We start from the raw sequence: 13,773 nt of genomic DNA on the forward strand, positions 1-13,773 counted from the left end.
GTGTCAAAATTCACTTTATTTTTTTTCTCTGACTGCAAAGTGAGAGTTCCTAAACACTAGCCCTGTGTTATAAACATTAGCAGCAGAAGACAAAGTCTGACACTTGTGCTCTGTCTTTGAAGCATAGAATAAATACAGAATTTGTAGGCAACTTTATTTATTGCGTGAACTTTGGTGCCCCACCAAAAACTGGCTGGTGGGTCAGCTCAAAACCCTAACCTACAGCACAGTCACATTTTTGTTGTTGCCAATTCCATTGAAGCAGGGTTATTTTTTTAAATAAACATAGATGTTCACTGTCAGGCACTGCTTTCAAATTCCACCCCCTATCCTCCACCACACCTTGTCACCCAATTTATGAGTTCCTGGAGCAGTTTTTTTTCAGTACCAACTGCCCACCACCTTCACCGCCAAATCAAAGAATAAACACCAGTCTGACTGGGTAAACACCGTAAAAGAATTGATTGCGCCTTGACGCAGCCACGCCCACGCGGAGCCAAAAGACGGCAGCGCGCGCTGCACGCCCCCGCCTACGAGCAGCGCGCGGAGGAGCGCGTTTATAAAAGAGCAGCCGAAGTGGCTGGCGGGAAGGCTCCTGGGTACACTGTGCTCCTGGACTTCTGTTTTGTCCGTTTCCTTCTCGTATTGTACTCTTTCTAAACATGTGGCGACGAAGCAAAGGTCGTGAAAATGATGATGAAAAGGAGGATGTGCGGCATGGAAAGAACGCCGTGGAGGAAGAACAAGATGAGGAGCACGACGGAAGCGCCAGTCTTAGAAAATCGAAAACTGCTAAACAAACGGGCGGGGTCAACACCAAGCAGACCAATCAATACGACAGGTAATCAACTACATTCCTCTTTGGTAGGTGTACCTAGTCTTAACTGTGAAGGATGTTGGGGGTTTCGAAGCCATGAAGAACAATGTCTCGGAGCCTGGGAACATGGATTTTTCTGCTGTTTATGTCGCACCTTTTGCTTACTATAGCCTCCATACCTGTAGTTTTTCGTCCTGTTGCTCAATTTATAGCACATAGTGTGAAGTGTCGCTCCAATTTAGCTGTGTGAGTTAGAGTTTGAGTGTGACGTGATGGAGCGCTGTGGAGTTCAGATTCAACGCAGTGTTGATTTCTCACAGTGCGTGTCTGTCGTTTGTAAAGGGTTTCAGAATACATGCTGTTCCCGGCATTGTCATCTTTGCAAAAGTATGCAAAAGAGGTTGAAGAGTGGAATGCCATATGAGACACTCCTATTGTTTCAAAAAGATAGGAGGAAAGGAGGGAAAGACTGCTGAAGAGTGTTGTGAAGTAAACGGGAGTGATTGAGACACTCATCGATCTTGCCTGCTACACCGACCATAGTAATGTTTAATTCAGCTTTAAAAAGTTTCAATTAAAATATGTAATATGCATATATTGTGATTGTCCCTGCTGCTTTTATCTGTTGCCACTTGTGTCCCTGCTTTCTTAAAGATAACATCTAGAGACCCCACTGCCTTTTAGTAACTGTCTCTTTCCCAAAGAGGAAACTGGCAGTACAGCACAGTAAATCTTGAATGCTTCATCAGATCCCATTTAAAAGACGAGTAGTGGCAGATACAGTAAGAGACAAAATCTAGGCTTAAAGCTGTATGTCGTGCTTGGAGTGTAAGGGACCTTGGAAGGCTCCATGCCATGACCACCGTCGCCTAGTGCACAGGTTCTTTTCATGTTCATTCGATAGTAGACACAAAAAAGTAAGCTGTAGTAAGTGGGGATTGCCTTGTAAAGATGCATGAAAATGATCACGGGATAATGACCCTAAGATCACCTCTCTTTACCTCAAACGAGCTGAGTGGTGAGCTGGTGTGCCGGGATAGCAGCTTCAAAAGCTGTTGGCTTTCCTGGCCACCATGAAATGGCTCTAAGAGGGGTGGCTGTTCAAGTGATGTTACCCTTTGCCGCTGCCTTTCATGGCTGGCTTTATTAGATCTGTTTAGTGCTGTGTTGTGCTTTTGGACTTACTGTTTTTGGCCTCAAACCTCAATCTGTGCCATTTCATAGAACCATTATAATTGCCTGACCAATTTACTTTTAGATATAGTTAAAATAGACTTTCCAATGAACAATTCAAGTGAAAACTAAGGAGTAAAGGCTAAAGATAAAAATAAGTACATGTTCAGAACAGAAATCTATGCCAATTAATAAATTATCCTTAAGTGAAACCAGCATTTATTCCCATATTTTGATATGCCAATGGCAAGCAGGCAGTAGCAAATAACTTCTTTGTAAGAGATGCAGTGCATTAAAGGCACCTTGCCTTTTGAGCTGTATTCATCCAGTCTCTATATTGCACTTAAGGTTGCTTTCAGAAATTTGGTCTCTAGGTGGCAGATGTATGCACCCTGCCCAAGTAAGGGACCACAATCCTAGTCAAGGTATGTCAGTTACACAACTTAAATTAACCTGTGTTCACCCTCTGGTAGCTTGGCACAGAGCAGGTTGGCTTAAGGTAAGAGGCAATGTGGAAAGTAACAGTAACACAATGAAAACACCACAAAAGTACTCCACACCAATTTAGAAAAATAGAGGATATTTGTGAGTAAAGCAAGATCAAAGCAACAAAAATGCAATCAGTATAAGTTTAAATATACATTTTTAAAGATAAATTCAAAAATGGTGCTTAGAAGTCACTAGTGTTCAAAAGGTTATCTGAGCTCGCAAGGGACCGGTTGTAAATTCAAAGTTCATGCAGACCATGAAGGAGGGTAGAATGGCTATAGGACCCAGACAAGTCCTGCAGACAAAGTACCCTGGATTGAGCAAGTGCCCACATCGACTCAATTTCAGGAGGAGCTACTACAATGTCGATCCCGTGGATGGAGGTGAGCATAGACTCCGATCCTTGCAGGCGAGAGGCTTCAGTGTCAAACCCTTTTAGGGTGCAGGTGCCACATTGATGTTGACACTGTCCACCTGTGTAGAACCATGCAGTCCGTTGAGACGATGTCGTCTAGCAGCCGCTGCTTCAGTGAAAGAGGGCGATGCGTCGGCTCCAGCCAGCGCAAAGCACCGGATGCATTGAGGTAGAAAAAAGCTGCAGAAACCTTCTGATGCCCAGGATGTGAGGAGGCACCTCACCTGAGAAAAGGGTAGGACTCGCAGATGGCAGAGTCCAGCAGCACCAGGAGAGTTGCAAGCAGTTTCTGACGTCTCTGAAACTGCAGGAGAACAGGGGGAAGCCCTTTGAAGTCATTGGGTGCAGTCCTTGTCCTCAGCAGGGCAGAAATATCAGCAGGGCAGCTCAGCAAAGCAGAGAAGCAGTTCTTTGGAACAGTCAGTCCAAAGTGGTGATCCCTACAGCACAGCACTCTTTACTCCAGAAAGCCCGTTAGACTCCAGGTTTATTTTATTTTATAAAAGAGGGGTGGGGTGCCCATGGGCATGGCCAGGCACCCACCCAACACAAATGAGGACCAGAGTCTTTCTGGCCCCCTGGGGGGAAGATAGGTGTAGTTTCCCCTGATTAGCCCCTCTTCTCTCCCCAACCCCCCCCCCCCCCCCCCCCCTCCCAGGGGAGGGTGCAGACAGCCCACTAGGTGCCAGGGAGATTAAAAAGGGGGGGGAGAGGCAGTCATCGGCATGGTTAGGTTATACCCCCACTCCAACTGAAGAGGGCAACAACCTAAGACCCAAAATCCACAGCTAGGCACATTGTAAAAAAAGAAAATGGGGGGTCAGTTTGGGGTGGAAAAATGTGGTGCGTCTATTTTGCTATTTGGTCTGTTTCCAGTCGTGTGCACGAGGCCTAACCACACAAATGAGGTACCATTTTTATTGGGACATTGGGGGGGGGGGGATTCTTGGTGGAAGGAAGTTTGCAAGGATTCTGGGTAACAGAACCTGGTGAGAGCCACACAAATCACCCCATCCTGTGTTCCCCTAGGTCTTTCGTTTTTAACAAAAAATGTATAGGTTCTCTAACTTTACCTAGGTGCTGGCTGAGTTGGAGCCCAACATCCACAGCTAGGCACATTGCAAAAAAAAGGGTCAGTTTTTAGTGGAAAAATGTGCTGTGCCCACATTGTGTTTTGGGTAATTTCCTCATTTCCTCTTACAGGCACTAGGCCTACCCACACAAGTGACGTACCGTTTTTATCGGTGAGACGTAGGGAAACACAGGATAGTAGAAAAAGTGTAATTACCAATTTTCTTTTCTCTGCATTTGTGCTTTCCAAATGTAAGAAATAAGTCATTTTGAGTACGAGCTCTGAGTATCTAGGGTTCTTGGTGAACCCACAAGGCCTATATATCCTCATAACCAGAAGGGTTCAGCAGACGTAACAGTATATCGCTTTAAAAAATCTGCCATAGTTAGAAGTTACAGATGAAAGCAGACACACATGGCTATTTTTTTTTTGTTTTTGTTTTTCAACTCAATTTCAATATTTCTTTATTTGAACTGTTTCCTTTCTAGAGGAAAACCTTGAAGGGTCTCCATAAATGATCTCTTGCTGAATTTAGAATTTTGTCTACCTTTCAGAAATGCATAGCTTTCTGAGATCCACCATTGGTTTCACACCTATTTCTACCACTAACTCGAAAGAGGTTGAACGCACAAAACATAGGAAAAATTGACTATGTCCCAGTAAAATGCCAAACCTTTGATGAAAAATTTGTTGGTTTTTTAAAAACATTTTTTATTCAAGTCTGCCTGTTCCTGAAAGCTGCAAAGATGGTGATTTTAGCCCTGCAAACCCTTTAATGGTGTTTGCAGGGGGAAAAACACACTTTATTCTGCAACACTTCCCCCCCCCCCCCCCCCTTTTTTTTTTTTCCCCCTCAAACCCAAATTTAGCTATATTTAGGCTAATTTCTCAGTCCCCTCCAGGGAAATCCACAAACCGTGGTACCTTTTAGAATATCCGGGATGTTTGGGGGGGGGGGGGGTGGGAGACAAATTTGGCATAGATACCTCATGTGGACAAAGTTATGGAGGGCGACGAAGCATGAACTACCCCAAATAGCCAAAAAAGGCTTAGCACTTGAGCGGCCTAGCAGCAAAAGGGTTAAATGCCAAGTCGCAGTGACAGGCCTGATACATGTTTATAGGGCTACTTAAGTGGGTGACACAATCAGTGCTGAAGAAATATGCCAGTTGTGGATACACCAATGATACCATGTTTAGAGGTGAAGCACATTGACTTTAGCACTGGTCAGCAGTGGTAAAGTGCTCAGTCCTAAGGCCAAAAAAAGGGCAAAACGATGGAAGGAAGACTACCCCAAGGTTGTCGGATCTAACAGTTGCCCAACAGAAGGTTCTTGGATGTTTTTCTGATTTTTCTTAACTCACCTTCTAGAACCACTGGCATGCATAAAATGGCAAAGTACATTCCTAGATATCTAAGAATGAGAGCAAGCTTATCAGAGGTAATTCCAGTAGAATGTATGACAGGCATGGGATTCTGAGTAGCAAACCGTGGCTTACGACATAGATGTCAAGTAGTGAGACATCTGTTGGATGTCGTTTACAGAGAAGCAAAAGACCTCCAGGTGATTATTAACAAAAGTTGGAGAGTGCCTCTAAGACAGTCCTTGTTGAGATTGAGATGTAACATTGTACCACGATATCTCCGTTTGCACCCTTACATGGGGGTCTGATTGGCAAAGGTAAGGGTCAAATCACTACAGAAATTCAATCCTTCACCTTCCATTGGCATGTTTAGCGTGGCCAGTCATGCACAGTAGTTGCAGAGTGATATAAGGGGATCTAATACACACCGGAACACCCTAAGCAGCTGGGAGAGGGTGTCTCTAATAGTCACAAAGAAAGGAAACTGTAAGACTACAGTTGGAAAATGTACAGTGCTGTCTCTATGTTCAGTGTCCAGCCAGGTAAAATTTATAGGCAATTGTCACAGACTTTGATTGTGAAAACGTAAATTCCAGTGTACCTCATCTGTTTCTGAAGGTGACAACGGGTGACAGAATCATGCCCACTGTCACTGCTGTGCCATGTCAAATTGCTAGAACATACAAGACCAGAAGTTTTTTTCTGGATAGGGAGGAAAGTCTTTTACTTTCAGCCCAGCATTTCCAGCAGTGGTTTAGCTCAGTAAATCTGAATGTGAATGTGTTCTCAATTCAGCTGCCTAGAGTTTTAGAAGTAGCATTGTGGAATTTAAAAGGCACATGCTGGCAGTGGAAGAGAACAAAATACAGGACTCGAGATCAAAGAAATGGGATTACAATTTGTTGCTAAATGTTCCAAATTCAGAGCTTTGGAATCCTTGTTCAAGAAGACTCTCGCAAGGCTAAAAGGAAGGTGAGCACTGGAAATAGTTTTGTTTCTTAGACCAAATGAGAACTGCAAGCGTGCAGAACTAGTAATCTAAAAACAGTCACTATGGATCTATAAGGTCTTTGTCAGGTAGTCTCTAGTTCTAAGGCAATAATATGTTCCTGATGGTAGGTGCAAAAAGACAAAATGCATTGTACTGGGAAATTGAGAAAATCAAAACTGACAACAAAGACGCCATGCTTCAGCATAACCGCAATCAGTGTGTGTGTGTGTGTGTGTTTTTTTTTTTTTCTTTTTTTATATTCCAATTTGGACATGGCCAGCTCCAAAAGGTATTTATTGAATAACTAGTGCTTTCTACTTTTGCAAAAGTTAGTGAGCCCTAAAAATACTGCACCCATTGCATTGCAAATGCTTTTTTAATATTGGGTTGCATGAAACGTGTACTGAGTGAAGCTGCAGAGAAATAGTGCTTAAAGTTGCCCAATTCTCTAGCAGAACTTTTTTGGGTGTACATTTTATTTTAAAATCAAACTATCACCAAATGAGCTTTCATGCTTATGCATTTACCTGTATATAAGCAGTGAACATTTTGGAGGAATTATAAATCCCCTCAAATGATTAAGCTTTACAAGTGAGCGTGCGCACACAAACACACTTTTTTTTACTATTTTTTTTTTTTCATTGGAGCCACTCTAAGTAATGCAAGCTTAAACCACAGCTCACTGGGCTCACCATGATAGTAAAGGCTTTGCATTCATGAATGATATGTGCAAGTTTCAAAAACTTCCAGAACATATGGATACAGACCTTGCTTTAGTTGCTGAAAATGTCTTTTGCTGATTCATATTGTCACTGTAAACTGGAATGGAAAGGATTTTTGCTGCAGAGGATTGGATCTATTGTTCTAGTGGACAAAATAAATATGAAAACTTGTCCTTGACCCCAAACAATATGTCGAGGGTGTTGGACTCTAGAAATTTAACTCCCTTATTTCAAAGAACTTGTAAACCAGATGCATTCCATAAAAAGGCACACATTTAATTGTAAGTAGAAAAAGAGCAAACCTAATATAGCAAGACCCAAAGAATAAGCATTCCTTTGTTACATAACTTATAAATCATATAACTGTCTGACTGTTTTAAATACGACTTGCAAAAATTAGTAGCAGCAAGTGTGTGGTTTGCGCAGAACTCATATGGTAGCTTAAATCAGTCACACAGCTTGCCTGGCAAAATCTTTCAGTCTGCATGACAATGAACCACCCCTTATACATTCTCAATTGGGTGTGGCTCTCAATGCTGCTAGGGCAACGCATATTGACCAGAAGAGGCACCAAGGGAAGTAAGACCAGGGAAAAAGCTAAGATAGGGGGAGGTGCTGGGCTCACCCTGTGCCGTCTGCCACAGCACTGAGGGGCAGCCAATGCCTACCAGAGTAGGTGAATACAAGTGGTTGGGTATTGCACATAACACACTGTAAAGAAGGATCTTTGCAGCTTCACATGAACAGTTGAAGTGCAACAGAGGATCCAGGGCATGATTCTGGTTGCATGGGGCCAGGCCATAGAGTGAAGAGACCAGCCTGGAAGAGAGGGGACATGAGTAGCACTACTCGAAGGCCATTGACAGGCTAGCAGATTCTCTTGTCCGAGAAACCCCTTAGGGCCCGTGAAACACGTTGTGGCCTACTGGCCTAGGCTGATTGGTGATGCACATGATACTGAAAGGCCTGTCTTCCTCCTCTACCCCTCCAATAAAGAAAGGTACCTGAAAGATGAGCGAGGTGAACTGCAACAGATACAAGATTGCATACGGTCAGAGGGCAGTTGGGAAAACATTGAGTTTACCCTTGTTGTGGCCTGACAGGGAACATGGCAGGTCACTCGGCAGTGAGGAAATAGGGGCAGTGAACTTTAGATCAATGGCTGCCTGAAGAAACTCAGCCTGGCGACCACAAGAAACTTTTGTGACATTTGGGCATTAAGATGACCTGCCTAGGGACACAAGGACCACTAGTGCCTGCACAAGATTGTGAATCCCAAGGTACTACTGTGACATAAAACTGGGCAAGTTTGAGAAGACACTCCTGGCACTCAATATAGCCCAGGGCTAGAAATCTGTTAAGGATAAAAGAATAAATATGGGAAAGGATCCAAAAACTGGGCCCTTGGAGCCAGTTGTAAAAGCAAACCAGATGCCCCTGAAGAAGCAAATATATTGGCAGGTTAGAATGGGTGCTGGAGGAGAGCATTCCTTGAGAGAGGTGTTGCCACCCCACAGACCTGGTTCTGCCCTCCTGTGGCCTGGGCAGCCCAGTCCCAGGAAGGCAGAACAAAGCATTTCCTCTGAGAGCAGGGTGTTACACCCTCTCTCTTTGGAAATAGGTGTTAAAGGCTGGGGAGGGGTAGCCTCCCCCAGCCTCTGGAAATGCTTTGAAGGACACAGATGGTGCCCTCCTTGCATAAACCAGTCTACACTTTTTTAGGGAACCCCTAGTCCCTGCTCTGGCACGAAACTGGACAAAGGAAAGGGGAGTGACCCTCCCTGTCCATCACCAGCCCTGGGGTGGTGCCCATAGCTCCTCCTGTGTGTCTCAGACCTCTGCCATCTTGTTTCCAGAGATGTGGGGGCACTCTGGAGGCCTCTGAGTTGCCAGTGCCAGCAGATCAATCAATCAATCAATCACAATATTTATAAAGCGCGCTATGTACCCGTCAGGGTTTCGAGGCGCTGGGGGGAAGGGGGGTGGGGGGGTGGAGGTGTGCTGCAGTTAGCGGTCGAAGAGCCAGGTTTTGAGGAGTCTCCTGAAGGCGAGGAGGTCCTGGGTCTGGCGTAGAGATGTGGGGAGAGAGTTCCAGGACTTGGCGGCGAGGAAGGAGAAGGATCTGCTGCCGCAGGTCTTGCGCTGGATTCGGGGGACGACGGCGAGGGCGAGGTTGGCGGATCGAAGTTGACGTGTGGGAGCGTAGAAATTGAGTCTGGAGTTGAGGTAGGAGGGTCCGGCGTTGTGAAGTGCCTTGTGAGCGTGGGTGAGGAGTTTAAAGGTGATCCTCTTCTCCACCGGGAGTCAGTGGAGTTCCCTCAGGTGAGGGGAGATGTGACATCGGCGGGGTATGTCGAGGATCAGTCGGGCGGAGGCATTTTGGATACGCTGGAGTCGTTTGATGTCTTTGGTTGGGATGCCTGTGTAGAGTGCGTTGCCGTAGTCAAGTCTGCTGCTGACGAGGGCTTGGGTCGCCATCTTTCTGGTCTCTGTTGGAATCCACTTGAAGATTCTGCGGAGCATGCGGAGGGTGTTGAAACAGGAGGAGGAGACGGTGCTGACCTGTTTGGACATGGTGAGTGCAGAGTCCAGGATGAAGCCGAGGTTTCTTGCGTGGCTGGCAGGGGTGGGTGGGGGTCCGAGGTCGGCGGGCCACCATGAGTCGTTCCAGGCCGAAGGAGAGCGACCGAGGATGAGGATTTCCGTCTTGTCGGAGTTGAGTTTCAGGCGACTGTTGTTCATCCATTCGGCGATGGATTTTAGTCCTTCGTGGAGGTTTGTTTTTGCGGTGAGTGGGTCTTTGGTCAGGGAGAGGACGAGCTGGGTGTCGTCGGCGTAGGAGATGATGCTGAGGTGATGCTGGCGGGCCAGTTTTGCGAGGGGGGCCATGTAGACGTTGAACAAAGTAGGGCTGAGGGAGGATCCTTGGGGGACGCCGCAGATGAGGTTGGTGGCTTTGGAGCGAAAGGGGGAGAGTCGGACTCTCTGAGTTCTGTCGGAGAGAAAGGATGAGATCCAGTGGAGGGCTTTGTCTTGGATGCCGGCTTCCTGGAGGCGGGTCAGTAGGGTGCGGTGGCAGACTGTGTCAAAAGCGGCTGATAGGTCGAGGAGGATGAGGGCCGAGGTTTCGCCGTTGTCCATTTGATGTCTGATAATCTGTGGCGGCGAGGAGAGCAGTCTCCGTGCTGTGGTTTCGTCTGAATCCGGATTGTGAGGGGTCCAGGATGGAGTTGTCTTCGAGGAAGTGGGTGAGTCAGATGATGTCAGAGACCCCTCCTGATAGGACTGGCCACCTAGTCAGGTATGCACCTCCTCTGAGGGCTATTTAGGGTCTCTCTAGTGGGCTTTTCCTCCGATTACGACTTGCAAGAATTCATCAAGGCTCCTCTGCACTTCTCTTCGACTTCTGCCAAGGATCGACCGCTGACTGCTCCAGGACGCTTGCAAAACTGCAACAAAGTAGCCAGAAGACTACCAGCAACATTGTAGCGCCTAATCCTGCCGGCTTTCTCAAATGTTTCCTGGTGGTAAATGCTCTGGGGACTGCCTGCCTTCACACTGCACTGGAAATCTCCTGTGGGTCGTCTGAATCTTCTCCCTGCTCCAGCAGGCACCAAACTTCAGCTTCACTGGTACTCTGGGTCCCCTCTTATCCTGACGAGTGTGTCCCCTGGAACACAGGTGGTGGGCCCAAGTGACTCCGACTGAAAAGAGGTCCAACTGTCTGAATTTGGAGGAGGTAAGTCCTTGTCGCCCCTCCCAGGACAGTAATCCTGTGCACCGTGTGATCTGCAGCTACAAGCGCTTCTGTGCACACTTCTTAAAAATCCTGCATGCACAGCCGAGCCTAAGTCCCCATCACTTCGTCCTGCGATGCTCAGCTCCCTGAGTTGAATTCCGGTGTTGTCGGACCTCTTTGCAGTGTTGAGACAACTGCCGTGTTCAGTCTTCTTGAACCCGTGTTCAAGGACTTCTGCAGGTGCTTCCTTCCTGTGCGTGGGCTCTCTACGTTGCTGAGGGCCCACTCTGTCTCCTCTCCCAAGTGGTGACATCCTGGTTCTTCCTGGGCTCGGTCCGCACCCTTTTTCTCCAACCGCGACTCTTGCAGCTAGCACAGCTTGTTTGCGGTATTTTGCCAAGGAAACAACTCTGCATCCTCCAGCTCAGCATGGGACATCTTCTTCTGCATGAAGAAGAACTTACTACCTCCTTCCATTGTTGCAAAACCTGCAGCCTCTTCCAACCGGAGGCAGCCATTTTGCACCTTCATCCGGGGCTTGGTGGGCTCTTGCCCCACCGGACACTTTAGCAACTCTTTGACTTAGTCCCCTTCCTTTGCAGGTCTTCAAGTCCAGAAATCCATCTTCAGTGCTTTGCAGTCTGCTGTAGTCCTTGCAAAATCCTTTATTATGACTGTAGTGTGTTTTTGGGGAAATAGTAGTACTTCACTCCTACTTTCCAGGGTCTTTGTGTGGGGTCTCCTTTACACCCTTAGTGTTTTCTTACACTCCCAGTGACCCTCTACACACAACACTTGCCTAGGGGTGCATTCATGGTTCGCATTCCACTTTCTTAGTATATGGTTTGTGTTGCCCCTAGGCCTATTGCATCCGATTGTGTTTTTACAATGTTTGCACTACTTTCTGACTGTTTTACTTGCCTGATTTGGTTAGTTGTGTATATTTTGTTTTACATACCTTCTAATGGAGTATATCCTCTGAGATATTTTTGGCACATTGTCACTAAAATAAAGTACCTCTATTTTTAGTAACTGAGTATTGTCTTGTGATATAGTACCTGTATGATACAAGTGGTATTGCATGAGCTTTGCATGTTTCCTAGTTGAGCCTTGGCTGCTCTGCTATAGCTACCTCTATCAGCCTAAGCTGCTAGAACACTAATACACCCTACTAATAAGGGATAACTGGACCTGGCACAAGGTGTAAGTCCCATTGGTACCCACTACAAGCCAGGCCAGCCTCCTACATCATGTTCAATCAATTCTAGCTCAGAAGCGCAGACAAAACGCAGAACATTTGACGAGGTCAATTAAAAGTTAAGAAATAGAAATTTGGTACATTATGCTTTTTTTCTGCTAAGTTGTGAGTCCTTGCTGAAGGGAAGTCTTGGTATTTCTCCAGTGCTGGAGAGGCATGGGAATAGCTAGAGGGCTAGTGCCTGGTTGGAGGCAGGCATGCTGTATCTGTGCTGGAAGCTGTGTAGGCACAAAAAAAGCTATTCAGGAGCGATAAAGACGCTACAGAGGCATAATAAAGGGAGACCCAGTTGAACCTATACAGATAGACCTGGTAATACAATAGACACAAAGGTGCAATTCAATGTTTAGCCACTGAAATGACTAGGATTACCAGTGGACACTTCCTGGGGTTGTTATACAAAGAAAAGTTCAGCACAAGAAAGCAAGACACTATCATGTTGGTCTTGAGTGGCCATCTTACAAGATCTGGCAGTGGCATAGCTATGTCCGAACCCCACAAGAAGATGCATGGGGGACTGAAACTAGCCATGATACATTTCAGCCATCTGCTGAAACGAACACCAGGCTGAATAGAACAGGACACCATAGCATTGTAACAGTCTTACTTTTAGTAGAGGTGCTCAAAGGGTGGCATTCAGGAGTAGCTAAGGGATACAGCTCTATTAAGAGAGGGGTTTTATCTAGTTATGACAGGGCGATGGACACTTATAGATGTTAGGGGATGGGTAGTTTTTTGCAGTGGGGTGCAAGGGTTGTTAAGAAAAGTCTATAGGTTACCCATGGTAAACGGGTGACAGAGCATGTCCAAGTTTTGAAAGATGACAATATGGATATAGCCAACACAAATCAACATCTCAAGATGATGACTTGGAATGTTAATGGTGTGTGCAGCGTTCTTGTATAGTCTGGGGATCCCCGGAGGTCCTCAAAGCATACTTCTGTAGAGGTGGGGTTGGGAGGGGGAGGGTGGGCGACTGCTTAGAAAATTCAATAATAACATATTAATCCACTTTATATAAATAAGAAACAAAATGGAAATTTGTAGGTGTTCTGTAAATGTGAAGGAATTTAAAATTGGAGACAAAAAATGTAATTGGTATCCTCAGATTGATTGAGGGAAGCAGTGAAACTGCATCCTATAGAATATAGTATGGTTTAGGGGTGGCTTCAATTGAATTTAGAAAAGCTCCATCCTTCTATATATGTTTGCCAGACTTATTAACCCTCCTCCCTCCCGCATCTCAAAGGTCTATATTGATTTGTCTATTGCTTTGCAGCTAAAATATAAGAAAACAGAGGGAGTAGTATCACACTTTCTGAAAAGGCATGGGCTCGATATTGCACTGTTAAGAGCCATCTCTGTTGGGCAACAGTTTTCTTATAGGGTGGGTTTAATAATTCCTGGCACTTTTGATGTTTACATCTTCTCCCCAGTGGGGTCGCCATACTAGCCAAAAATGTGACGTTTTGGGTCAACGCTAGAGCATGCTATGCCACTGTGTGGTGATTTTAGGAGGGAAAAAGGGTTGCAGTGATCTTCATACTGTTATAAAGATCACAGGGAGAACTCTAAGCCAACAGTCAGGATGGAGATTATATGCCTGGAACTTTAAAGCTTTAAGACTCTCAATAGGCTGTTTCTTCACTGAAAACCATGACAGGGTGCCACGCTTTGGAAAGGCTAGAAATCTGTTATTAGAGGGTAAGCCATCTCCAAGATGGTGATATGCA

The 13,773-nt window shown here is 45.8% G+C and overlaps 1 protein-coding gene across 1 annotated transcript in view; it reads left to right on the plus strand.

The window, feature by feature from the left end:
- The first annotated feature begins 586 nt into the window (after nucleotides 1-586).
- The window catches only part of LOC138262097 (DNA excision repair protein ERCC-6-like), a 29,769-nt gene continuing 16,582 nt past the window's right edge, over nucleotides 587-13,773 (plus strand). Inside the window, exon 1 of the mRNA XM_069211841.1 lies at nucleotides 587-841. Coding sequence (XP_069067942.1) covers nucleotides 663-841 — 179 coding nt within the window. The 5' untranslated portion in view covers nucleotides 587-662. The remainder of the gene's footprint in view (nucleotides 842-13,773) is intronic.

This window comes from Pleurodeles waltl, chromosome 10 (assembly GCF_031143425.1).
Source record: "Pleurodeles waltl isolate 20211129_DDA chromosome 10, aPleWal1.hap1.20221129, whole genome shotgun sequence".
Taxonomy (NCBI): domain Eukaryota; kingdom Metazoa; phylum Chordata; class Amphibia; order Caudata; family Salamandridae; genus Pleurodeles; species Pleurodeles waltl.